The sequence below is a fragment of the Pipistrellus hanaki genome (genome assembly GCF_964339955.1).
Source record: "Pipistrellus hanaki genome assembly, chromosome: 12".
NCBI classification, from domain to species: domain Eukaryota; kingdom Metazoa; phylum Chordata; class Mammalia; order Chiroptera; family Vespertilionidae; genus Pipistrellus; species Pipistrellus hanaki.
Window position 1 is genome coordinate 11,877,349 of NC_140514.1, and position 19,938 is coordinate 11,897,286.

At 44.5% G+C, this 19,938-nt stretch overlaps 1 protein-coding gene across 2 annotated transcripts in view; it reads left to right on the plus strand.

Annotated features, from left to right (window-relative positions):
* LOC311630980 (xanthine dehydrogenase/oxidase) overlaps window positions 1–19,938 on the plus strand; it is a 56,679-nt gene that overhangs the window by 23,355 nt on the left and 13,386 nt on the right. For both annotated transcript variants that reach the window (XM_084900656.1, XM_084900655.1), the window contains exons 14-26: window positions 1,539–1,723; window positions 3,328–3,502; window positions 4,988–5,071; window positions 7,991–8,160; window positions 9,459–9,582; window positions 11,250–11,369; window positions 12,149–12,245; window positions 13,121–13,245; window positions 13,956–14,089; window positions 14,491–14,578; window positions 15,791–15,877; window positions 19,212–19,403; window positions 19,585–19,730. In XM_084900656.1, coding sequence (XP_084756782.1) covers window positions 1,539–1,723; window positions 3,328–3,502; window positions 4,988–5,071; window positions 7,991–8,160; window positions 9,459–9,582; window positions 11,250–11,369; window positions 12,149–12,245; window positions 13,121–13,245; window positions 13,956–14,089; window positions 14,491–14,578; window positions 15,791–15,877; window positions 19,212–19,403; window positions 19,585–19,730 — 1,727 coding nt within the window. The remainder of the gene's footprint in view (window positions 1–1,538; window positions 1,724–3,327; window positions 3,503–4,987; window positions 5,072–7,990; window positions 8,161–9,458; window positions 9,583–11,249; window positions 11,370–12,148; window positions 12,246–13,120; window positions 13,246–13,955; window positions 14,090–14,490; window positions 14,579–15,790; window positions 15,878–19,211; window positions 19,404–19,584; window positions 19,731–19,938) is intronic.

Here is a 19,938-nt window from a genome sequence, read left to right on the forward strand (position 1 = left end):
AGATCCGGGCGCCTCTGGCCGCCTTGCTCTTGTTCCTTGGGACCTGTGGTGGCTTCACCTGGCATGACTTTCGCCTCTCTCAGCAGCACATCATTCCGTAATGGGCCTTGTAGAAAGTGAGAGGCTGGGGAAACCAGCGATAAGAGAGCATATTAAGGGTTTTCCACAGCTAGTGTTTGAGTGTTACAAGGTGTGTTTCACCCTGGCTAATTTTAACCTCTTTAATAAAAATGCTGATTAAATTAGAGCAATTACATCCCTGCTTTCTTAATGGTGCTTTAGGTCCTCCTTATAGACCATTTTGAGCAGTGATTCCCAGAGTTTTGTATTTCATAGATCGGTTAAAAAAATGTTAAATTATGCAGTTGGGAAAGGAGGCAAGAATAGGCATAGAACCGTTCAGTGTTTATTTTGCCAGACAAGGGACATAAAATATCTCTCCTTAAGGAAAGGACATGTTAACACCCAGGATTAGGAGGAATTTCTCAAGAAGGAACAATTGAGCTGACACTGACATTTCCTGGCAGCCCAGTGAAAACGTCACAGGGGACTGGCACAACCCTGGACATGAACAGCTGGAACCTGTGTCCCAGGACCAAGTTCAAGGACTGGGCTCATGGCCCCAGGGCCTGTCTGACACCAGGACGTGGAATCAGCTTTAGCATCAGGAGGGGCCTCTATGGCTTCTTCAAACAAAAGCCTGAGGTCATTTCGGACCTCAGCAGTGGGTCTCCTGCTTTCTCCAACAGCCCTTCCCTTACACCTTCCCGCTGGGAGGTGGATCCGAGTTTGTGCTCCCAGGGTGAGTTCGAACCTCAAGCAGAACCTGACACAGAGAGGGCTGGATAGCACAGGGTCCTTACCTGGAAAGCAACTCACGCTTTCCTCCTGTCCCCAAAGACAGAGCTGGCTTAGACCCAGGACATGGGTGATCAAAGCACAGAGGCAGCCACTGCCTCATAGTGTGGTTCGTTCTTTTGGCCAGAAGACCAGATTTCTAAGCACTGCCCGTAGGCTGGTGGAAGAGCCGGTTAGGGAGCCAGTGAGGAGGCTGCAAGCTGCAGGCTGTTTCAAACACTTCTGGGCATTTCTCTGTATCTGCTTGAGAGGTAGTCCGGCCAACAGAGGTTTCGGCACAGCCCCTGAGAGGCTGTGTGCTCTGATATTTGTCACCAGAATGAGGAAGGTTCTCGGGCCTGAGGGTTCTTGGAGAAGACTTGGTGAAAACACTCTTACTTCTTTCCACTGTTGGATTGAGAGCACCCGTTCTTCTTTGTCCCTGACTTTGTTTCCTGACTAATAGAGAGAAGCCCTGACTCTCCCAGTTTTGGGGAATGCTATCTGGAACTTCTGAAAATGTGATGGTTAGGCCTCAATCATTGATCCCTGTCACCAGCTCCTTGCTGATGTGCCATGGTATTTTCTCCTCACCTTACCTCACCTCATCTTACCTCACCTCATATCCCGTGTTTCATGCTCACCATTTGCAGTCCTTGCAAAACAGTGTGGGAAACTCTTGCCTTCCTGTTCTCTTTCAGGACGAGTTTTTCTCAGCATTTAAGCAGGCCTCCCGGAGAGAAGATGACATAGCCAAGGTGACCTGTGGCATGAGAGTTCTATTCCAGCCAGGAACCACACAGGTGAAGGAGCTGGCCCTTTGCTATGGCGGAATGGCTGACAGAACCATCTCAGCCTTTAAGACTACTCGGAAGCAGCTGTCGAAGTAAGAGCTTACAGCAAAACAGCCCTGCTGCTGATATTTGCTACTGCTCCTCTCCTGTGCCTATAGCAGTATTACTATTGCTGCTACTACTACTATTAACATGGTTATTACTACTGTGATTTACTGCTATTACTAGTAGCATAATGACCAATAGTATTGCTGCTACTGTACTATTACCATTTCTGCTTCTGCTGCTACCATTTTTAACTGCTATTACTAGTACTACACAGCTACAACTATTATTACTACTAGAGGCCCAGTGCACAAAATTCGTGCATGGAGCGGGGAATCCCCTCACCCCAGCCTACACCCTCTCCAATCCAGGACCCTTTGGGGGATGTCTGACTGCTGACTGTCGATCCCTGGGATCAGGCCTAAATAGACAGGCAGACATCCCTCTCACAACCCTGGACTGCTGGCTCCTAATTGCTTACTTGCCTGCCTGCCTAGTTGCCCCCAACTGCTGGTCTAGTCGCCACTAACTGCCCCCCTTTCACACCAGCCTTATTCCTCCTACTGCCCACCCCCCACCGGCCTGGTTGCCCCCAACTCCCCCCACTGCCAGCCTGGTCACCCCTCACAACCTCTCCACCAGCCTGAGCCTGGTCGCCCCATGCAGCCTGCTGTTCAGTCATTTGGTCATCCCACACTAACCCCCCTGCCTGTCTGGTCACTCCATTCAGCCTGCTTGTTCAGTCATTTGGTTGTTCCTCATTAACCTTTCTCCAGTCTGGTCATAGGCAGCCTTCTTATGAGGGAGTGAGGGTTAATTTGCATATTACCCCTTTATTTTATTGGATTGTTGCTTCTAGTGCTCCTACACCTAGTAGTTGTATCACTGTAGATATCACTGCTGTTGTGGCTACTATTACTTCTACTACTACTATTACTACTAGTGCTTTTGCTATTACTGTTACTACTACTGCTTCTTTTACAACTTCTATATTACTTCTGTTTCTACTACTACTATTACTATTGCTTCCACCAGTACTACTACTAGCACTGCATCTGCTAATGCTAGTATTACTACTACCAGTATTGTTGCTGCCGCTAATGCTGGTATTGCTATTAATGCTATTACTAGTGCTATACTATTACTATGGCTACTACTATCACTATAGGTACTATATGGGGGCAACTGAACCAAGCACGTCACTGGCACTGTCCTATGTAATCCTTTCCATATTTTTATGCATAGGTAGATCTTAATGTTGGAGTTTGGTTCCAATTCTTGGCTCCAACACTTACCAGATGGGTATAAAATAAGTCACCATGCCTTAGTTTTCTCACTGGCAAAATGAGTATAAAAATTTCCCTACTATATATTTTAATTTAAATTTAAAATGATGTTTCATAAAAAACACCTAGGACAGTGTAAGAACTTTATAGACTTAATTATTGTTTTTGTGGTCTTTTAAAATTGGATCTGTTTTTAAAGAGGAGAGAGCTGAGGCTCTAGGAAGTAAGCAACTTGCCTAAAGTCACACAGCCATGAGTCTCTGAGCCAGATTTCAAACCGAGATTGACATGATTCTGTGCTCACCGCCTGCACAATGATTCTGGGGGCAGGATGGGAGCGCTCTCTCACACCTGCTCTCCGGCAGTTTCTGGAACGAGAAGCTGCTGCACGAGGTGTGTGCAAGCCTGGCGGAGGAGCTGCATCTGCCCCCTGATGCCCCGGGTGGCATGGTGGACTTCCGGCGCACACTCACCCTCAGCTTCTTCTTCAAGTTCTACCTGACGGTGCTTCAGAAGCTGGGCAAAGAGCACCCAGAAGATGTGAGTGTGGAGCCCGGGCAAAGCACGGACTCTCTGCAGCACTTTTGTTTGGGAGTTGGGTAGCTGGTGTGGGTGAGACAGTGCTGTGGACCAGGTCGTGAACTTGCTTCTTTCCTGTGGACATGAAAGGGCAGAGGAGCAAGGACTGGGGACATAGCCCAGGGTGTCACATGGAGATGGGATCCAACTGGGTGGCTGAGAGGCAGAGCCCTTGGCTGGGAGTCAGGGGCATGGGTTCTTGTTCCATCTGTGTCATTATCTCACGTGGGAACCTACATAGCTCACAACTTCAGGTTTCAGTTAGAAAATCTGCAAAAGGGGGGTGGGTAGACCAGATGATCCTTTAGCTATACAGCTGATACAACTGTGGTTTGTAGTTGGAATGGGAGTACAGAGAATTATAGAATGTGGAGCGTGGAAGGAGAATTCAAAGTGGGGCTTCTCCAGCCACTGCAAGGATGTGCATTCAGGAGAGGGTGCTGGCTGATGTGGACCCAGCTCCCAGGATGGGTTCACCAACAAGCACTTACTTTGCACCTTTTAGACAGTAAGATTGCACTGGGCACCAGGGGGCAGCCAAGCGTGGAGAGAGCATGATCAGTGAAGGCCAGTCTAGCATGATAACTGCTGAGATGGAGCCTGAGGAGCAAAGGAGGTGGGGCTTCACAAGTGTGGGGACAGCAGAGCCAAATTCCTCTTTTGAAAATCCTCACGAGGCTATGTTTTCAGATTAATTAAGTAATAAAGACTTATTGTAGAAAACTTTAAAAATACAGAATTATATATAAAAAAAATCACTCTCAAATCCCAGAGAAAATCACTGCTAAGAGTTTTGCTGCTGCTTCTGAACTTTCCCCTACATTTATCTGTCCATTTTCTCTCATTCTGTTTGTTCTCTCTCCCTCTCTCTCTCTCTCTCCCTCTCTCTCTCTCTCTCTCTCTCTCTCTCTCTCTCTCTCTCTCTCTCCTTCTATCCATCAATATATCTATCATCTTAGATCTTTTTATCTGGATATATCATTTTCTAAATAAATTTGAGGTCATGCTGCATGCAGTTTTATTTCCCCCTTGAGTCCATTGGGATTATATTATGAACATTTACTGTATCGTTAATTATTTCCCACAGAATTGAGGAGGAAAGGAAGACTTTTCCAGGAAGGCCAGGAGGAGGATAGCCAACAGAGGGTAGCATGCTTAAAGGCAGGAAGGAGGGTAGCATGCTTAAAGGCATTAGGTGTGTGGGCGGAAGTATGTGCCACTCATTACACAGGGGGCACCATGGGGGCAGAGAGGCAGAGGCTGTGAGTGAATACTGCGCTCCCAGAGCCCACGGTCAGATGTTGAGACAGATCCAGCCAGTGTGAGAAAGAGTGTCCAATGAGGAGATGAGGGGAACAGTTGTTACCTTTACCAGTTGGGGGACAACCAAGGTTGGGGTCAATGATGGAAATAGTCAAGGTCATCTCTGTTATCTTGCCTCCACAGAAATGTGGCCAACTAGACCCCACCTTTGCCAGTGCCACCTTCCTCTTTCAAAAAGACCCTCCGGCCAACGTCCAGCTCTTCCAGGTGAGTGGAGACAGTGTGTGGCTAACATCAGGGGCCCTTGCAGAGTTCATCAGATGACGCTGACTATCGGCAAATGACTTACTACTTGAATTGCACGTAGGTGCTGAAAGCTCCGTACTATTGTGCATAAGTATCCAGGGAAGAAAATGAGAACTATGTTAAGTTAGTGAATCTATTTCCCCCTTTACTCATCTAAATTTCTCTCCTGGGATTACTTTCATCTTCACCTGCTCCTTAAAGGGAAATTTCCCTCCCATTTTATCTTTTCTGGCCCCTCTGTGGGACTAATATGCAGAGTCAGGAGTTCTCTGGATCATATAAGCAAACAAAACAGAACAACAAAACCAACATTCTATCAGCAGAAGTTTTTTGAGAGGTACTGGGTAAAGGGTCAATTTTCCTAGAAACATTTTGGATTCTGTGGGCCATTTAGTCTGTGTTGTAACTCCTCAGCTCTGTCATTGTGGCACAGCCAGAGGCAATACATAGATGAATGTGTAGTGTTCCAATAACACTTTAATTATAAAAACAGGCAGTGGGTCAGATTTGGCCCACAGGCCACAGTGCATCACCCCCTGCACTAGAATGCAGTGTGTGAACTCTGGGGCCCGGAAGCCTGGACTGGAATCCAACTCTGCCATTTCATCACTTTGGAAGCTTAGACAGGATTCTCAATTCCTCTGTCTTTGGGTAAGCCAATTATTCCCACGATCTGGATAATGATGGTACCTCTTTCATGGGATAGTTTTGAGGATTGAATGTATCTGTAAAAGTAAATAGCTTAGGTAGTTCCTGGCATATAGTAAACATTCAATAAATATTGGCCATTACCAGTTTTACTTAAAACATGAAACAGAATTTTATTATGAAATGAACTCATGTTAGAACACTTTGAAAAATTTAGAAAAGACTAAAGAAGAAAATAAAATTCACCCCAAATCTTACCTCTAAGAGAAAAATCATTATTATATTTTTGTATACATACCATTTTTATGTATATATGCACATGTATATGCTATATTGATAACACATGCTCTTTTTAAAAAATAAATCTTTATTGTTCAGATTATTGCAAATGTGTTCCTCTCCCCCCGCCCCCGCCATTACTCTCTTCCACCAGGTTCCCACCCCACCTCTTTCCTTTCCCCATCCTCATTGTCCTCATCCATAGGTAAACAATTTTGTTCAGTCTCTTCCCGCAACCCCACTCCCCTTTTCCCCGAGAATCGTCAATCCACTACCCTTCCATACCTCTGATTCTATTATATTCATCAGTTAATATTGTTCATCAGATTTTTTTAATTCCCTTGGTTTTTAGATTCACTTGTTGATAGTTACGTATTTGTTGTTCATAATTTTTTCTTTATCTTCTTCCTCTTCCTAAATAACCACCTTCAGCAATTCATATAATTCTGGTTTGGTGGTGATGAACTCTTTTAGCTTTTTTTTATTTGTGAAGGTCTTTATCTGGCCTTCAATTCTGAGTGATAGCTTTGCTGGGTAGAATATTTTTGGCTGTAGGTTCTTGCTAATCATCACCTTGAATATTTCTTGCCATTCCCATCTGGCCTGCATGGTTTCTGTTGAGAAATCAGCTGACAATTGTATGGGTGCTCCTTTATAGGTAACTACCTGCTTTTCTCTTGCTGCTTTTAATATTCTCTCTTTGTCTTTTGCTCTTGGAATTTTAATTATGATGTGTCTTGGTGTGGTCCTCCTTGGATTCCTTTTGTTTGGGGTTCTGTGTGCTTCCTGGACTTGTAAGTCTATTTCTTTCACCAAGTGGGGGAAGTTTTCTGTCACTATTTCTTCCAGTATTCTTTCGGTATCTTGCTCTCTCTCTTCTTCTGGGATCCCCATAATTCTGATGTTGGTTCGCTTGAAATTGTCCCAGAGGTTTCTTACACTATCTTCACCTTTCTGGATTTTCTTATCTTTTTGCTTCTGTGGAGGAGTGTCCTCTGGCTCTTTGTGTTCTAAATCTTTGTCTTGATTCTTGCGATCTTCCAGTCTGTTTTTAGGACTCTGTGTAATATTTTTTTTTTTATTTCAGACAATGTTTTCTTCATTTCTAGTTGATCCCTTATTATTTCTAGTTGCTACCTTTTCATATCCTCGTAGGTCTCATTTATTTTATCGGCCTTTTTAAGGATATTCTTGAATAACCTTATAACTGTAGTTTTGAACTCAGTGTCCAATCTTTTCGTTTCCTCCATCTCCTTCCTTTGTGTCCTTCCTCTTGTCTGCATTTTAGTTGTTTCCCTGATTTGATGGAATAGTTTTGTGTGCTAGGTGTTCTGGTAGAGCCCAGTAGCACAGCCTTCCCAGTTACCTGTGGTGGACAGTCTTGGTATAGCCCTTTGTGGGCTGTGTGTGCAGTCTTGTTGTTAAGCCTTGCTAATTGTTGGTATCACTGGGAAGCGTTGATCTCCAAGCCAATTGGCTGTGAAGATCAGCAGTGTCTCAGCTAGGAGGGCTTCTGTCCATGCTCTTTTTTTTTTTTTTTTTTTTTTTTTAGTATGAAATTCAAATCATTGTTACATATACACATACACAATCTTTATGCCCTGTTACACTTAACATGCTCTTCCTTCCTTCTGATGAAAATTCTTCAAAAGTATATTTTCACATTTGCATATTATTCATTGTACCCAATCCCCAGTGAAAGGACACTTAGGTTCCTCTCTTATTTATTTTTTTTTTCTGGTCCTATATGGGGTGAGCCTGTGACCATGATGACGACTTAGTGTGTACATTTTTGTTTCCTTCTCCTGCTCTCCTCCTGCCCCTCTGTTCTCACTCCTTAGGGTTGCTTTGCCACCTGGCCTGAGACTCCCCATAGTTTCCCTGGGCCTGTGAGAGAACAGTGTCTCCTCCCTGCCCCCAAGCTCAGCCTGACTTCTGGCCATGCCATTTCAGGAAGTGCCCAAGGGTCAGTCTGAGGAGGACATGGTGGGCCGGCCTCTGCCCCACCTGGCCTCGGCCATGCAGGCCTCTGGGGAGGCCGTGTACTGTGACGACATCCCTCGCTACGAGAATGAGCTGACCCTCCGGCTCGTCACCAGCACCCAGGCACACGCCAAGATCAAGTGAGTGTAGTAAATACACTAGGAGAGGGGGGCGCTGGGAGCGGTACTGGAGAGGTTCCCTTGTCAGTCCAGAGGGGAAAATGGGGATCATCTTAAAACTATAGCCTGGAGAGGAGGCCTCCTTGGGTCTTACCACGGCATGGATGTGGGATCGGGGCTTCTTGTCATTGGTCTTTCCTCTGCTTGCACTCCTAGCTTAGAGAAAGATTGCAGAAATGGGAAACTCTTCCAGATCCCTGAAAAAAGTTTGTTTAAGATGATATGGTTGCCAGCTGTGGAGTAAATTCATTTGCCTTTGCACTTGTCTTGAGCCCATATTGAGAATACCATGACATGCACTGTCTCCACTCAAAACAGCTTTGCTCTGTTTCAGCCATGTCTGAATGGGCATGGGAGGGTGAGGTAGGGGACTCTGAGGTAATGCAGTGATGGTGCTCTCCCCACTGCCGGCACCTGGAAGGGAGTGCAGTGGAGCATAAGTGGACCTGACATTGGCGCTCTTCACAACTCAACCCCGGTCCTATTCTCGCTACACTGCTCTTTGGCTGAGTGGCTTTGGACAAGCTCTTTAACTGTCCTGAGCCTGAGTTCCACCAAATGTAAAGTGGGGACAATGACAGTGACTTTCTGGAGCTCTGGAGAGGATTACCTATTTGAAAAGTAGTTGATACAGAGCAATTCCCATACCTTTCTCTGAGGTGCCTCTGCTGTATGTCCACATGGGGTCATGGGCCAGAGTGAGCAGGACACACTTCAGATTGTTATAACTGATGGACTCTCCATGCTTTCTCCCTTGGAGGCCTGAATTGTCTAATTATACCCGGTGTGCCCTACCATTCTGGGATAGCTCTGTGAATGTGGGGAGAGAAATTTGTCTGTGTGACGATGCTCAGGTCCATTAGATGAGTACAGCAAGGGCCCTAACATTCTCATTCTGGATGGGTATTAGCTGTGAGATGGGTTTTAGTCAGCATTTAGATTGCTGATCACTATGATTGGGTTCCCTTGACATTGGAACAGGGCATCGGAATAAGTCCATGAGGGCAGGACTATCCTACTCATCTTATCTTCCCAACAGGATTCAGTATAGTAGCATTCATATAGTAAACATTTAATCAACACTTGCCTAATAAAATAAGACAGGATAGACTAGACTAAACTAGACTAGACTAGACTAGAATAGCATGTAGAGAAGGGAGAAGTTAGGGTGGAGTAAAACCACCAAAATGAGGACAGTTGAATGGCGGGTCTCTCACTTTGGTTTTCCTGCTGGCCCCTCATGCTGCTCACTCTTGCAGGTCCATAGATATTTCAGAAGCTCAGAAGGTGCCGGGGTTTGTTTGCTTTATCTCTGCTGATGATATTCCTGGAAGTAACAAAACTGGAATTGGTAATGACGAAACAATCTTTGCGAAGGATAAGGTATGGCTTGCATTTTTAAAATATGAAGTTAGTGAAATGAGTATTTAAGTTTTAACTTGTGCACATTCCTCCAAAACCCTCATATTGAAAAGACTAGACATTTTTATATGTTGGCATCATTCCATGGGCCAATATTCAGGACAGTCAGTAAAGGGAGAGAATATGCTAGGTAGCACTTTTTATTTCCACTTAATGTTTATTTGCTTATTTAACTGATGGCTGCTGTTTGTACATAGTAGAATGACTCCATGCCAACATGGCATTAAAAAAGAAGCTGGTGATTGTATTTGGACTAGCAATCAGGTTCTTAAGGTATTCGAGTTCCTTTACTAAAAGAAAATAAAAATACATTAAATAAACTAACCAAATAATAATCATAATACCACCATTCTGTGTATAGTGATGATTCACTTATATGAAAGTCCATATATTGATTCCAACTATATATGGACTCTTGCCAAAAAAACAAGTTTCCAAACATTCAAAACAGCTGCTACAAAATCCATATACTTATAGAGTAGTTCTCAAACAGTCATTTTAGAATTCCAAATGTTGCAAATTAGAAGTGGATCGGTCTTGCTAAAGGGCACATTCGCCTTTTTATTGCTGAAAAAGTGAAGAAGCAAAAGAAAAACTGTAGACCCAAGACACAAGGACTCCAGAGGGAGAGCTTTTGAAAAACCAATTGCTTTACAAACTCCAAATACCCCAGGAGCATGGATAGCATTATGGTTAGTGAGAGTCATTCAGGTTGAACAACCATTGCACTAACCAGTTAAGTCAATGACTTAACAGAGTCCTCAAGAAATAATGACCAAAGACAGGCATACTAAGGATTGGTTCCTATTGTCAGAAACCTCATTTTCCAAAGAGATGAGTTGGGCAAATTTTTTGTTTGTTGTTTTATTTTGGGGGGCATGTTAAAAGAAAATTCTCTCTAAAGGAGATTCATTAATCTTTTATAGGAACTGACCTATTAATTTAAAATAATAATTATTCTATAAATCTAACAAAAAACTAGTTTATGAATCATCAAGTCTAAGATCTAGCATTTGGAAATTACTGCTTCTGGGCATAAGACGTGATGGCTGCATTTGAGGAGCTGTTGGTATAAATCTGGCAAACAGAAGAGAGTGGGTGGTGGAAGGAAAATAAAACTGGGAGTCAGGGCCTAAGATTTAATCATGGGCTGGTAACAAGCCAATTGTGATCTTGCTATCTGGGTCTCCATGTCTTTGTAAGAAGAACAAGGGGGCTGTGGTAGATAAGAGTTGTCAGATTCAGGTCCTGCTGCCCATATCTCCCATTCTGCTGCTCAAGGCAAACATCACTAATCAATCACCACATTCTATCCTGGGCAGCTTCTCAACAGGCTGTGAGTGCTAAAGCATCAGAATTGGCCCTCGAGATAAACTAAATTTGCCATTCTAATACCAGTCACCTCCAAGTTCCATTCTACTCCCACAGATTCTAAACACTTATGAAGGAGCACACAACTCAAATCATAGAATAAGGACATGAAAAGGCCGCAGGGCATTCCTAACATGTTGCATTAATAGGAAATTGTGGGGACAGGGGACTTGCTTTTTGCCCTTTTGAGCAATTCAAAATAATTGGCTTTTTGAGGAGTTTTGTGGTGTTTTTCAGTAGTCTGGCTCTACTCCTAGGTGACTTGCGTTGGGCACATCATTGGCGCCGTGGTCAGCGACACCCCAGAGCACGCACAGAGAGCAGCTCAAGGAGTGAAAATCACCTATGAAGAACTTCCAGCCATTATCTCCATTGAGGTAATGAGAATGCGCTGCCTGTGAGAGGGCTGAGCTCCCTGTCTCTGGAAGCACACTGTTTAGGATCCTCTAGTGGAGATTGGAGCAGCAGGTGGGAATTGGCTAGATGGGTTTTTAAATCTCTTCCGGCCCTGGGATTGAGTGGTCCTGTGAAAACTTCCCCATTGTCATCCTGCACTCAGTCACTGAGTCCCTCCTACCCAATTTCAGCTCCATTTGGGTCCTTGAGGGATTCTTTGCTTTTCCTCAAGATCTAAGGTAGTTTACCTCTGTCGGAGGAAAGGGAGGGATATGGCTTTCTGGGCTACTTTATTATTTTTTTTAAAGTTCTTTATTGATTAAGGTATTACATATGTGTCCTTATCCCCCCAGTACCCTCCCATGCTCCCCTCCAACACTCATGCCCTCACCCCCCTGTTGTCTGTGTTCATTGGTTAGGCTTATATGCATGCATACAAGTCCTTTGGTTGATCTCTCCCCCTTACCCCTTCCCTCCCCTACCTTCCCTCTGAGATTTGATGGTCTGATCGATGTTTCTCTGCCTCTGGATCTGTTTTTGTTCACCAGTTTATGCTGTTCATTATATTCCATAAATGAGTGAGATCATGTGATATTTATCTTTCTCTGACGTGAGCTTACTTTAAATCTGTATGAGAAGATTGCAGAGATTCCCATGTGAGAAGAGAGGGGCAACCATTCTGGGAGCTTCTCTTCTGCACTCAGAAACCACCTTCCTCCCTCTGAAAGTCAAGTTGCTGAAACTTCTTTTTGATCCTCAGGATGCGATAAAAAACAACTCCTTCTGGGGACAGGAGCTGAAGATCGAGAAAGGAAACCTCAAGAAGGGGTTTTCGGAAGCAGACAACGTTGTTTCAGGTAGAGCTGCACGTGCAGCAGTGGGGTTGGGCCGGCCCTGGCTTGTGAATGAAATTCAAGAGTCCTGGGGCAGGGAAGTGATTTCCTATCATTTCTGAACAGAAGAGTTCCTCTGGTGTTTGTAAGGAAATAGTTGACAGTTGGCTGGGAAAGACCTTCAGTCATCTCCACTCTTCTGACTGTGGGCTGGAGACACCTGAATGATCTAGAGAGATCAGTGTGATGGATTTGGAAGACTGTCTGGGGAAGATAACAGCCTCAGATGCCTGGTCAGCCTTGGGTTTGCCAGGCCTTTAGCCACATGGACTCCTGGTCCTCCCCTGTAAAGGCCTTTCTCACCCATCTTCAACTCTCGAGTCCCCTACCTCCCCCCCCCCCCCCGCCTTCTTCTCCTCTACCATCCACACTGTGAAATCAGGTGCATAGCTCCAACCCCAGGGCAAAGCTGCTGAGCAGACAGGCCCCTTTTGGAATTTTCTATGTTTCTATTGTGCTTCGCTAAGTCACTGGTAAGTTACCTCACTAACTGGCCTGATAGCCTTCATTCTGGAAGGTATTTTTAGCTTTTCAATTACCTCTTTGATTCTTTCTTTATCTTTTCCAACATTTTACAGTAATACTTTGAATCTCTTCGATTTCCACTGGCTGCAGCATGAAGAGAGCTTCATGCCTGATGCATTTCAGTGTCATTCTGGTTTCTTTTTGAGGTGGGGGTTCAGCTCCCAGATTGCTGAGACTGAGACCCCTTTCCACACCAGTTGGGGAACCTAGAGGTTACCTTTGAGCACTTGGTTCTTGCCTTGGGTACTTGGCAAGTACACACTCTTCTTAAGCAAACGTGTCCCCTCTGCAGTGGTGTCTTGTTGCTTCCCCAGGTGAGCTGTACATTGGTGGCCAAGAGCACTTCTACCTGGAGACTCACTGCACCATCGCTGTCCCAAAAGGCGAGGCAGGGGAGATGGAGCTCTTTGTGTCCACACAGAACACCATGAAGACCCAGGTCAGCTCAGGGGCCTGGCAAGGACACCAGGGAGCTCCTGGAATTGTGGGAAATGGGAAGAGGGAGACTTGGGTTGGTCCCAAAGGGAATTAGAGGGTAGTGGTCCTGGACCAGACCCTGTCACCAACAAGCTGGTGTAACTGAGCTTGTTGCAAAACCATTCTCTACTATAAGAGGGTTGGATTAGATGGGTCTTAATAAATGGATAGAGCCTAGTGTTAGCTATTGTGATTCCAGTGCTATATGGCCTTGGTCACATCGTAACTGGCCTATGCTTCCTAGCCTATAGAATGAAGGTGTTGGGTAAGTGATAGATTCAGGGACCACTAAATTATCTGCAGCAGCTTGAATAATCCTCATTTCTCTACTGCCTATTATGTGACAGCAGATGCCAGCATTTTTGGCAGCTGGTTCTACCCTCATGACCCACCAGTTCCTGGCTCAGTGGAATGAGTTTTGCTCTGAAAGTAGCTGGGACTAGCTGCTTGCCCCTTCGGTTAAAAGCAAGAGTCTGAATTCAGTCTGAACCGCTTAGGTTCATTAGTGTTGGACCCCAAGGGTCAGCACTGGGAGAAGGGTGGACTCTGGAATCTGGGAATTTCAGATACACAGCAGTAATTCGGCCTGTTCTTATTAGGCAGGCTCTGGGTCAAGACTGAAGTAAGTCCAGATGATGTATTCTGAGCAAGTGTGTTTCCTTTTGCCCACAGAGCTTTGTTGCAAAGATGTTGGGGGTTCCAGACAACCGGATTCTGGTCCGAGTGAAGAGAATGGGAGGAGGATTTGGAGGGAAGGAGACCCGGAGCACCCTTGTGTCCACGGCAGTGGCCATGGCTGCATACAAGTGAGTCCTCCCCATGGGCTCTGGGAAGAAGAAGGCTGCCTCTGCCATGAAGGCTTCCTGGATTCTCCTCTGTGGGAAGTAGATTCTCCTTACTTTGCTGTTTTTAGAACTTTGGAGCATAGAGGAGAAGATAACATCAAGTGATTCTTTTTGTTCTGGTGCCTGTGTCCTGATCTCTCCACCTGGCTGTGAGGGTGTGAGAGCCCTGAGGGCAAGGACACAGCTCACATCCTACCTTTTCCCACCTTGTCAAGTGTCTAGACAGCAAAGCAGCCCTGCCCAAGTGTGCTTAGTGTGCCAGGTGGAAAAAGAAGACTTCCTTGCTGTTTTCACCCCAGAAACTCACAGGGCTGGGCTGTTGCGGGGACCCCAGTTTTCTTACCCTCCGGTGTCTCCTTCAGGACTGGCCGCCCTGTACGCTGCATGCTGGATCGCGATGAGGACATGCTGATCACCGGAGGCAGACATCCCTTCCTGGCCAGATACAAGGTTCCAGATGCTGGGGTTGTGCCAGGGCGCGCAATGCCATCTCCTTAGGAGTGACTCTCACTTTTCTTAGGACTAACTATAAAAGTTCCAAGGAGAAAGAGCCCCAGGAGACATTCCTATTGGCCAACATTGAGGGGTGATGCTGTGGACGCTGGCAGGCCTGCCCGTGTCACAGGGTGGTGGTGGTGGTAGTGGTCACAGCTTTCAAGAATTCAGTCTTTGTCCACTCAGGTTCAGAAACATGACTGATCAGCAGACCTAGGGAAATCTTCCTGCAGGATGGCCTAGTGTTAACATGCTCACAGCTGGTTGTGGAAACCAGAATGACTAGTTAGTATTTCACAACAAGAAACAAAACTTCCCAGGGCCTGGACGGGCACAAGTTGTTAGAGACACCAGTTGTTAGAGTGGGCACCTGCTCTGCCAGATCACGTGTGGCTGGGCATTGCCCAATTTCCCTGTAAGACGGGCCTTTTCTAGGCTTCCGTGGATGACAACTTCCTATTCTCACCCTGCATCCAGTCCCCTTGCATACCAGTGCCAACTTTCAGGTTGCAGTCTATCTCTGTGAACCTGGGCGTCTTCTCTCTCCACAAGCTGGCTTTGAACCCCACACTTTGAACTCTTCTCATTGTTTCATGATGGAACTTCCACAAAGGGATTATATTTCTCTTAATTCTTATGGGCTTAAAGAAAGTCACTTGGTCTTTGGGGGTCCCAGTTTCTTCACTTATCAAATGACCCTTAAGAGTTTGTTTCGATGATTGCGTTAAGTGAGGGGTGTCAGAGCATGTTGAAGCTCTTGTAAAATTGTAGGTTTTATTGTTTGCTGGCCAAAAGCTCTGAGGAGAGACTCCAGTCACTTTCCCAGCCCTCCCTGCCTGCCCTGCCATTACCCACACTGTATTTTCTATCCTCCAGGTAGCAAAAGTGGGAGATAAGAGGGAGAGATTGACAGGGGTAGGACTAGAAGCCAGGTGCAGGTGGAAAGGAGAGAAGGTGGGAAGAAGGTGTTTCAGGGTTGAGCCCTGGGTCCATCCCTGGGTAGATATTAGTTTCTTTCTTCTGGTTTTGATGATGTCTTATGTGCCCCCTCTTTCATGGTGTGGTGTCTTACTCTTTCTGTTTCCTCCAGGAAGCGTGGGTGGGAGGGGGGAGGTAGAGATAGATGGAGCAAAGGGACTGTTGGGAAACCACTCTTCTTCTCATCAGGTTGGCTTCATGAAGACAGGGAAGATTGTGGCCCTGGAGGTGGAGCACTACAGCAATGCCGGGAACTCCCTGGATCTCTCTCAGAGTGTAAGTAGGGCCTCTTCCTGCACTTTGGGGTGACTAGAAGGTTAAGGGCATGCCCCTCTCCCCATACCAACCTATTCATACAGCCAGGCACACACGTCCTCCATTTTTGCCTTTTATGCTATAAAGCTTCCCAATTGGTTCCTGCCTTCAGATTCTCCATCCTTGGTTAATTTCTAAAGCACAGAAATGATCACCTTTCTTCTCTGATTGGAAACTCATCCTTCTTGTGCAAGATATTCTAACAAGCAAGCAAAGTTAGTTACAAAACTTCATATATAGTATGGTGACATTGTCTGTGTGTGCACGTATGTCTAGTGATATGCATGGAAAAGTCTGAAGGAAGACACACCAAACAGTGATTGGATGGGTTATTTGAATTTTAAATAAGGAGTTGTTATTTTTTAAAAAACAACTTATTGAAAAATAGCTTACATACCACAGAGTTCATCCATTTGAATGATATAATTTCATGGTTTTAAAGTCATGCACCATTATCACCATCCAGGTGTTGAACATTTCTATCACCTCCCAATGACCTCTTCTGCCCATCTGAGGTTATTCTTGTTCCCCTGCTCAGGTCCAGATGTCCACTAATCCACTTTCAGTCTTTGTAGGTTTTCCTTTTCAAATAACTGGAATAATGCACCATGCAGTCCTTTGTATCTGGCTTTTCTCTCAGAATAATGTTTTTAAGTTCATCTATGTTACAGCATGCATCATTCCTCCATTCATTTTTATTGGCGAACAATATTTCTTGATATAGACCATATTTGGTTTTCTGTTCACTACTTGATGGACATTTGGGTTATTTCCAGTTTTCAGCTTTTGTGTTTAAAGCTGCTTTGAGCGTTCTCCTAAGAGTCTTGTACAGACATATTTTTGTCAGCCTTGAAAACTAAGTTACCTTGGTGGTACTCCTTTTAAAGTTTTTTTTTTAAACCTTAATTTTATAACCATATTAGTTACATGTGCATAGATTCTTGTTGTAAAGAAAAGTCAACCCTACCTGGTTTGGCTCAATGGAGAGAGTACTGGCCTGCAGACTGAAGAGTCCTGGGTTCAATTCAGGTCAAGGGCACATGCCTGGGTTGCAGGATCCATCCCCAGTAGGGGGTGTGCAGGAGGCAGTCAATCAATGATTCTCTTTCAGAGAGATGTTTCTATTCTCTCATCCTTCCTCTCTGAAATCAATAAAAAATATTTTTAAAAAGAGAAAAAGTCAAACATTTCAGGAAAAGCAGAAGTTTCTTACTAGCTCCCCAACCCCTCCCTGCTGGGGACTCTCTAATCTGCTCAATTAGGAAACTTCACACTTCAGCTCTGCTGTAAAGATTGTTCAAAAAGGAAACATTTTTAGTGTTCTTACAATTCATAACACTGGCTTCTTGGTTGTAGAAAAACCAGGTAGAAAAAGATGTAGTACTTGTCCCCAAAGATTTTACAAGCTTTCATATTCAACCCAGCAAATATTTATCAACTGCCTAGGGTGGCAACATGAAAAAGCATATAGCATTGTTTCTGCCCTCAGGAAATTCCCGGCATGGCGAGGGAGACAGATAATGATGGACAAGAGGAAATAAAAGTGCAATTTGATAGCATGCAAAGGAAAAGCAAAGAGGGAACTGAGACATACAAAAATTGTTTAGGATGGCTAGGACTGAAGTAATTAGACACAAAAAGTAACCTGTGGGAAACAGAAACTATGCATGAGGAAGTAAGCTAAAACCCAAGTGAAATAGCCTGGCCAGTGTGGCTCAGTGGTTGAGCATCTATCTATGAGCCAGGAGGTCATCGTTTGATTCCCGGTCATGGTCACTGCACATGCCTGAGTTGCAGGCTTGATCCCCAGTGTGGCCATGCAACAGGCAGCCAATAAGTGATATTCTCTCATTACTAATCTCTCTCTCTTTCTTCCTCTCTGAAATAAAAAAAATATTTATATTAAAAAACCTAATAAAACCCACACCTAAATGAAACAAATAAAAGCTACCATTTATGGCTTCAGAGAGATGAGTTATTACACCTTAAGGGCAGAACAGTATGCTATAAAAATGGACCAGTCAGAGAATAAAATTGAACTCTTGTGAATCATAACTGTGGAAGCAGAAGTTTTGAAAGAACATGGAGGAGCTCTGCCCCCCCCCCCCCCCCAAGAGAAAATAATGTGGAAAAGTAGGAGAGAAAATACAACAAAATTTGAAAACCAGTCCAGAAGATCCATATAGTAGAATTTCAAAAGGGAAGAATGGAAAAAAAGAGAGAAGTAATTAGAGCAGTTTCCCCCAACTGATGAGCATATTTTAAGTTTAAGTTAATAATAAATGCCCAGAGGACTAAGCAAATGGAAAAATAAAGACAAAATTTATAAACTCCAGGGGAAATATTAACAAGCAAGAGAAGTAATCAGAACATTAAAATATAGATAGAAATTTAACTATATGGGAAGGACGGGGAACAGAAAGTAGGTATGTATTCAGGGAAAGTGTGGTTGGTGGAAATTAACTCCTCAAAAGTGTACAACTGGAAAGGATAGGGATGGCAATATCAGCACATGTTCATTAAATAGCTGATAAGAATATCACAGAGAAGAAACATAGGATTGCTTTTTTATAGATAACCTGATGGGAAGATGTCAATAAATAACTAATACATATGGTTTTGCCAAAGTCCAAACAGACCGTACGTACATTGGACCTTTATCTTGAATTGGTTGGGGGCCAGGAGAATTCTCTTACTATATTTATTTATTTTTTAAAAAATATATTTTATTGATTTTTTACAGAGAGGAAGGGAGAGGGATAGAGAGTTAGAGACATCCCTGTTTAGGGATGAGAGAGAAAGATCGATCAGCTGCCTTCTACACACTCCCTACTGGGTATGTGCCCACAACCAAGGTACATGCCCTTGACCGGAATCTAACCTGGGACCTTTTAGTTCTCAGGCACTCTATCCACTGAGCCAAACCAGTTAGGGCTCTCTCACTATATTTAAATATATGATACAATTGCATGGTTTGAAATTTAAAGGATGCAAAGGACATATATGAGAAGTCCCCCAGCCACTTCATCTCTCACCACATACTTCCCTTCCTGAAGGCAACTGTAATCCATCCTTTTCATCCTATTTAAATGGGAGGATACTCCAATTGTCCTCCTACAACTTACTTCCTTTTTCCTATCAAGCTTATATTTTTGAGATCATATATTTGAAACATGCATACCCAGATTGCTCATTTTTATTTGTCTGTAACAATGCTGTCCAATAAAACTTTTTGCAATGCAAAAATAAAAAATAAAAAAGCTGTTCTCTCCCATGTTGGCTTCCTCTGCTTCAGATAATGGAACGAGCTCTATTCCATATGGACAACGCCTACAAAATCCCCAACATCCGGGGCACTGGACGGCTGTGCAAGACCAACCTGTCCTCCAACACGGCCTTCCGGGGTTTCGGGGGGCCGCAGGGGTTGCTCGTTGCCGAGCACTGGATGAGTGAAGTCGCAGTGACCTGCGGGCTGCCTGCTGAGGAAGTAAGCTGGGAATTTGGTGGCACAGGTCAGAGTGGGCTAGCCTACTTTTCGGGGGACAGGGACTTTGTGTTTTGGGTATTTCTCTTGGGGGCAGAGGACAGACAGGGGCTGAAGAGAGGAGCCAGAAGCTTACCTGTAGGATTTGTGCCAACAAGGCCTCAGTGTCTCTCTCCTTGGGAAGGTGCGGATGAAGAACATGTACAAAGAAGGGGACCTGACACACTTCAACCAGAAGCTTGAGGGGTTCACCTTGCCCAGGTGCTGGGATGAATGTCTAGCAATCTCTCAGTATCATGCTCGGAGGAGTGAGGTGGACAAGTTCAACAAGTAAGTGCTGGGAGGGGAGGAGTTTTATATTCTACAGCCTTTTTGCTGAACTCAGAATACAAAGCTAATAATTTAATGAATAACTTATGAGGTTGCTGTATTTGCCAAATCACCCATAGCCACTCCTTTAAGGTTGTGAAGTGATCTTAGCCCGGGGCAGGTGAGCTCAGCCTGCATCCAATGTCATAATCCCTCAGTGTGGTGTCTT